The following is a 7,450-nucleotide window of genomic DNA, read 5'->3' as shown; positions in this document are numbered from 1 at the left end:
TGCATGCAGAAGATGGTGACTCGAATCCTGGCATTCCATATGGTCCCCCGAGCCTGCCTGGAGCAAGGACTGGTGTGGCAAGTTTTTTTTTTTTGCATAGGCATAGTAAATATTGGGGAAATTAGAAAGGAAATTCCTTTGGCCTAAAAGATACAGGGTTTCTCTGCCTTTGAAAGATACTGTCATGGGAGTAACTACAGGCTCTGTACACGCTCCTTTTCACATCCCAAGGAATTTTTATGGTGCCAGGAAACTTTCCACTCAGTGTGGATGGTAGAATCAGGCCTCTAACTTGAGATCTTGGTATTTGCACAAGTTGTAGAATGAAGCCTAGGACAGCGTCTTTCTTTATGGTTCTAGCAGTTCTGTTCCATCACTATGAACAATTGAAATTTTAAAATATTTCCTTTGACAAAATTCTGTTTCTTAGAACCATGAGTAGGGCCTTTGTTTTGCACACAGCCAACCCAGGTTCAATCTCTGGCTTCCCACTTGTCCCCCAAACGGCCAGGAGTAATTTCTGAGTGCAGAGCCAGGAGTAACCCGAGTGCTGCGGGGTGTGGCCCAAAAAAACAAACAAAACCCCAAAGCAAACAAAAAACTGGGTTTCTTTTTTTGAGAGGGAGGGGGTGGGTCACACTCAGCAGCACTCAGGAGTTACTACTGGCTCAATTCTCAGAAATCACTCCTGGCGGGCCCGGAGAGATAGCACAGTGGCGTTTGCCTTGCAAGCAGCCGATCCAGGACCAAAGGTGGTTGGTTCGAATCCCGGTGTCCCATATGGTCCCCCGTGCCTGCCAGGAGCTATTTCTGAGCAGATAGCCAGGAGTAACCCCTGAGCACTGCCGGGTGTGGCCCAAAAAAACCAAAAAAAAAAAAAAAAAGAAATCACTCCTGGCAGGCTCAGGGGACTATATGGGATGCCGGGATTCAAACCACCGTCCTTCTGCATGCAAGGCAAATGACCTACCTCCATGCTATCTCTCTGGCCCCAAAATTGTGTTTTTTTTTTGTTTTTGTTTTTGGGTCACACCCGGCAGTGCTCAGGGATTACTCCTGGCTGTCTGCTCAGAAATAGCTCCTGGCAGGCACGGGGGACCATATGGGACACCGGGATTCAAACCAACCACCTTTGGTCCTGGATCGGCTGCTTGCAAGGCAAACACCACTGTGCTATCTCTCCGGGCCCAAAATTGTGTTTCTTGATCTCTACAATTTGCAGTATTTTCTTATTCAATGTTTTTCTAAGCTGAAACAATGCAATGTCTCCTTGTACAAAGTTAATGCTATTTAAAAAAGGGAGACTCACAATGTTCTAGGACACATCTTTAATTTTATTACAAAACCATTCTTTTGGCATTAGTTGGTTACAGTGATAGCAAAATATTATAAGTGTGGCATAGCAGCTCTAATATCACAAATGCATTCCCTGCTTGCTTAACCCAAAATCAAGTCACCCACATCCATACAAGTTACCTTCAATCATGATTGCTGCAAGTCCTGAGGGAGAAGGTGACACTAAAGGATTAGAATAAATGTTGATAAGACTACAAAATTATCTTTCTTTATGGGACTTTTTGATTTTCTCCCTCCCATACCCTCACTCCCCAGAAGTATTCTGCTTTAAAAGAATCAAGTTACATAGAACTAGTCTGAAGAGCAGCAGCACCTAAGGAACATCACACTTAGTTCTTGTTAAAAAGCAATGACTTCTGTAATGCATGTTTTATCCCAGAAGGGAATGACCATCCTAGTTTTAAACTCTTGCATTAGAGTCTTTAAAAAAAAAAAGCATTCCATCAAATTCTTCTGGATGGTGTTATTGCTGCGTATTTGTTGAAGGCTTGCTTTCTGTGCTGTGTTTGCTTTGAAGGGATCTTCCAATATATTTCCAATATTCCTTTCTTATAGTGTCCTTTTCTTTCGCTAGAATTTCACATAACTGCAAAATGAAAAGCAAAAATCACTGAAGAAAATTTGTTATTCAACTTGGTAAATCTCTTTTGTATCAGTATTGGCAATATAGTGGTTAGCACAGCTGACTTCTAGTACACAGACTAAAATCATATTCAAATGAGATATAATACTATTGCCACATATAATGAGGGCATTGATTAGTGATGTAGGTATTGTCCTGGAAGAGCCCTAACTGGCTTCTGGTACCCTTGAAGGTAATTGTTGTTTGTTAATCTTTTGGGCTACCTAGCTGTTTTGGGGACTTACTCCTCCCTCTGTGCTCAGGGAGCCATATGTGATGCGGGGACTGAACAGTTTGGCCATCTGCTGCACTATGTCTATTGTCCTTTTAGCTGACCCTTGAAGCACAAGGACAGATAAGCCTACTGAACATTTAGAAATTAAAAAGCAGTTCTATCGCATTGTTTTTTGTAGGAACTGCTTTGCAGAAGTAGTAACTATGCTACACACTATATTTGGTTGTTTGTGGAGGGAGGCACACCATTCAGTTCTTGGAGAGAGAGAACCTACTCTCAGCTTACTGCTCAGGGAACCATGACGTAGTAGAGATCAAACTTGGGGCTTCTGTATGGTAAACCATAAGCTTTTGGGGGAGAGAGTTTGGGGCTTCTGTATGTAAACCATAAGCTTTTGGGGGAGGGAGTGTTTGAGTCACATCCAGCGCACTCAGGGGTTACTCCTGGCTCTAGGGGCTGGAGAGATAGCATGGAGGTAAAGTGTTTGCCTTGCATGCAGAAGGTCGGTGGTTCGAATCCCGGCATCCCATATGGTTCCCTGAGCCTGCCAGGAGCTATTTCTGAGCATAGAGCCAGGAGGAACCCCTGAGCGCTGCCAGGTGTGACCCCCCCCCCCAAAAAAAAAAAAAAAAAAAGAAAAGACATTACTCCCCGAACCACCGTCCTTCTGCATGCAAGGCATGCTATCTCTCCGGCCCCATGAGCTCTAGTACTTTTGAGTAATCTCCCCAGCCTGATGTTAGTTTTGTCAGGGAAGACTAATTAGCAGAAATGAATTCAACCTACCCCTTTGTACCCCCTTTCCTACTTGCCTTTTACATTTTTAAAGGGCCAAGAATCCAAGACCTGGGGCCGGGCGGTGGCGCTGGAGGTAAGGTGCCTGCCTTGCCTGCACTAGCCTAGGACGGACCGCGGTTCGATCCCCCGGCGTCCCATATGGTCCCCCAAGAAGCCAGGAGCAACTTCTGAGCACAAAGCCAGGAGTAACCCCTGAGCGTCACAGGGTGTGGCCCCCCCCCCCCAAAAAAAAAAAAAAAAAAAAAGAATCCAAGACCTGCCATAAACTGTTTTAGAAGGAATGCAGAGAACACCCAAGAAACCAGATCACATCTAGACCCTTTCCAATCCTGTGTAAACCTGTTTTTCAAGCAAAAATACAGAATTGTCAAGCCTCACCCCAACTTGTATGTCTCTGAAACAGAGTACGGATATGCAGATCTGAGCACTGTCCCTGCTTTCCTTGTACTGCAATACTTGACTGCAATAAAGCCTTTCCCTTCTAGCATGGTATTTGGCTTTTTGGGACTCTAGGCAGTGAGCTTCCATTTCACTGTATTAGAAAGAGGCATGAATTAGTAGCAAAGAGGAGACCTAATTTTAATATATCAAAAAGAAAACCACTTTACCAGCTTACCTCTAGTGCTTTATTAAGAATGTCCTCCTTGTTGTCACACTGGTTTTCTAGCATGTCTTCATAGATATCCACAAGAAAGGCAATTAAATAGGGGGAACTGTGACTTGGTTGTAAATCAAGTAATTGATTTAATAAATTGGGATATTTGGAAAGACCAAGATCCTGCAAAATGCTAAAAAAAAAAAAAATTAAAACTACTCTGAGAACAAAAGAAGATCAAAAGAAATTAACCTCTATAAGCAAGAAAAGAGACTTGCTCAGTTGTGACTCCCCCCGCAAAAAAAAAAAAAAAAGATACTTGCTCTAAACGAGCGATTTAAGTAAAAACTTCAAATTATATACATTTTATCACAGATATTACAAGTGTACGAAGATAAGTAAATAAGTAAATAATGAAGACTAAAAGTGGTCATTGTGCAGTTCAAATTGTTAAAGTTAAAACCAAAAATTAGGGGCCGGGAAGGTGGCGCTAGAGGTAAGGTGTCTGCCTTACAAGCGCTAGCCAAGGAACGGACCGCGGTTCGATCCCCCGGCGTCCCATATGGTCCCCCCAAGCCAGGGGCGATTTCTGAGCACATAGCCAGGAGTAACCCCTGAGTGTCAAACGGGTGTGGCCCAAAAAAACCAAAAAAAAAAAAAAAATTAACCTCTTTTAAAAACAGATATCCTGAGATGGTTCCTTCTCCCCTTAAGCACTGCAATTATTATAGACCCCAAATTCCTCATACATCTCTAAATGTGACTGTACTTTGTGATATTTGAGCTTTTGAAATTCACAAGGAGTCATGTCAGCAATATAATACAATATTTTCAATAAGAATTCATAAATATATCAAATATATCTAGGATTAATAAACATTAAAAGTCTTGATTTTTATAACTTTTTTTGGGGGGGAGGGGTTTGGATCACACCCGGCAGCGCTCAGGGGTTACTCCTGGCTCTACACTCAGAAATTGCTCTGGTAGGCTCGAGGGACCATATGGAATGCCAGGATTCGAACCACTGATCTTCTGCATGCAAAGCAAATGCCTTACTTCCATGCTATCTCTTCGGCCCCTGATTTTTATAACTTTTTTTTTGGTTTTTGGGTCACACCCGGCAGTGCTCAGGGGTTATTCCTGGCTCCAGGCTCAGAAATTGCTCCTGGTGGGGCCGGAGAGATAGCATGGAGGTAAGGCGTTTGCCTTTCATGCAGGAGGTCATCGGTTCGAATCCCGGCGTCCCATATGGTCCCCCGTGCCTGCCAGGAGCAATTTCTGAGCCTGGATCCAGGAATAACCCCTGAGCACTACCGGGTGTGACCCAAAAACTACAAAAAAAAAAAAAAAAAAAAAAAAAAGAAATTGCTCCTGGCAGGCATGGGGGACTATATGGGGCGCCGGGATTCGAACCGATGACCTCCTGCATGAAGGGCAAACACCTTACCTCCATGCTATCTCTCCGGCCCCGATTTTTATAACTTTTAAAGTCCTTTATTTAAACTGATTTACAGGACTGCTAATGAATGTTTCAGACATGAATGTTCCAACTCCTTCTCACTACCAGTATCAAATGTTCCTCCACCAAATGTCCTACGGTTTCCCCCTATTTCTACATTCCACCTCCTTAACAAACTCTTTTTCTTGGGGCAGAAGGAAGTCCACACCTAGTGATGCTCTGGGGTTCCTCCTGGCTCAGCACTCAGCACTCCTGGCTGTGCCTGGGGGACTATATAAGATGCCAGGAATTGAATCAGGTTGGTAACTTGCCTGGGGGACTATATGAGATGCCAGGGATTGAATCAGGTTGGCAGCTTAAAAAACAAGTGCTTTATATGCTGTACAACAGCTCAGGCTTTCACATTCATTTCTTAATTATAGTTAGGATACATATTTATAATAGTGCTGACTCTTTTAAGTTCTGATGTATATAGTTAGCTCACCTCTACATCACCAAATTTCTAATCTTAAACTCCTAGTCCAATGAAAAGGGAAAAACACTTTAGTATCCTTTTGGAATTCAATTAGGGACATATTCCATAATGCATATAACCAGGCAGATTTATTTTTACAGAAAAAAAAAAAAAAGAAAACCAACAATTACCCTTTCAAATAGTTCCATGCACTTTCATTATGTGGTACTAGTTTGATCATTTCCAGAGTGTACCTGTATGAAAAAGATCACATACATATGTGTAATTTTAAGAGAGTAATTAAATTAATTAGAAACATTATAATAAGATTGTGATATAGCTTGAACATGTGTTTCATTTCTCTCCCCTAGAGGGCTTGATATTTTTCTAGGTCATAACAAAAACAAAGAATTCCTTGATTCTACATTTATCAATTAGCACAGGGAGAGAGGGGGCCACGCCCATTGATCCTCAACCAGGTAGATCATCAGTTACCAGCTTAGGAACGTATTAGGTGCTAGTTCAGCCTTGAGGTGTCAGGGTCCTCCTTTCTCAGGGCTACTTTGGCCATGCTTGGGCCCACCACATACCCTGTGATGCTCTAGAAGTCATTTGGTGCTTGGGATTAAACTCCTGTACTGAATCTCCATACCAAAAACAAAGTGTTTTTTTTTCTAATAAATGAATAAATGAAGGATATTACTAACTGCACTTCTCTTTCCAAAATAGCATGATCACTGTAGCCAGTAGTGTTAGAGATTACGAAGTATCTTTGGTTCCAGACTGAATTATTTCTCACATCCTCTTTGAGAAGTTGGTCTACGTATTGCAGCTCATTATTCCAAAGCTTAAATTCCTGGGAGAAAACATAAAATAAAGCATACAATTAAATGTTCTGTTGTTTGTAAGGCAATAAAAATAAAATGTTACAAAAGATAAACGAGTAGAATTTAAAACATCACATATGTGCAAGAAACTTGTAATTTCAAGTAAAAAAGAGAGAGTTTTTTGAAAAAGCACAGGCCAAGTGAAAAATGTGACGATTCACTACTATTGTCTTGAAAAAATTTAAATACTAAAAGACATGTTTACATTATCTGGCCTAAGATCTAGTCTAGAAAAATTAAAAACAAAATAAATAATATTTATGCACAGAAAAATTCAGAAATAAGATAATTATATGCAGTATATACATTTAATATGATTTGATAGTAAAACATATGAAGTATATATATGAAAAAATGATTCTATAAAGAAAAATAGTAAACTCAATTGGATTAGATACATTATAAAGGGTTTTATTTTGTTTGTTTTTGGGCCACACCCGGTGACACTAAGGGGTTACTCCTGGTTATGCACTCAGAAATCGCTCCTGGCATGGGGGACCATATGGGACGCTGGGATCAAACCACGGTCTGTCCTAGGCTAGCACGCACAAGGCAGATGCCTTACTGCTTGCGCCACCACTCTGGCCCCATAAAGTTTTTTATTTTTTAAATAGTGACACTCCTGGAGATGACTTGCTTGTTCAGTGATCACCTACATGCTGGATATGTATTCTAAACTGAACTATCTCCTTGGCCCTATAAAGCTGCTTTATGTATTTTTAATTCTTAAACATTTCTTAAATTTAAGATGAGAAACAAAGAGACAATTTGAAAATGGAGCAGAATGATCAAACTTACAAATATGTGCTGTAAAAACTGTAGAATGCGGGGGCCGGGAAGGTGGCGCTAGAGGTAAGGTGTCTACCTTACAAGTGCTAGCCAAGGAACGGACCGCGGTTCGATCCCCCGGCGTCCCATATGGTCCCCCCAAGCCAGGGGCGATTTCTGAGCACATAGCCAGGAGTAATCCCTGAGCGTCAAACGGGTGTGGCCCAAAAACCAAAAAAAAAAAAAACAAAAAAAAAACAAAACTGTAGAATGCTA

The 7,450-nt window shown here is 41.5% G+C and overlaps 1 protein-coding gene across 1 annotated transcript in view; it reads right to left on the bottom strand.

Annotated features, from left to right (window-relative positions):
* Positions 1-1,313: 1,313 nt before the first annotated feature.
* FNTA (farnesyltransferase, CAAX box, alpha) overlaps positions 1,314-7,450 on the bottom strand; it is a 33,990-nt gene continuing 27,853 nt past the window's right edge. Inside the window, exons 6-9 of the mRNA XM_049771874.1 lie at positions 6,227-6,375; positions 5,711-5,773; positions 3,628-3,799; positions 1,314-1,942 (exon numbers count right to left, since the gene is read on the bottom strand). Of these exons, the coding sequence (XP_049627831.1) occupies positions 1,820-1,942; positions 3,628-3,799; positions 5,711-5,773; positions 6,227-6,375 (507 nt within the window). The 3' untranslated portion in view covers positions 1,314-1,819. The remainder of the gene's footprint in view (positions 1,943-3,627; positions 3,800-5,710; positions 5,774-6,226; positions 6,376-7,450) is intronic.

Source organism: Suncus etruscus, chromosome 4, assembly GCF_024139225.1.
Source record: "Suncus etruscus isolate mSunEtr1 chromosome 4, mSunEtr1.pri.cur, whole genome shotgun sequence".
NCBI classification, from domain to species: Eukaryota; Metazoa; Chordata; class Mammalia; order Eulipotyphla; family Soricidae; genus Suncus; species Suncus etruscus.
This window is presented reverse-complemented; position numbering and strand designations above follow the sequence as displayed.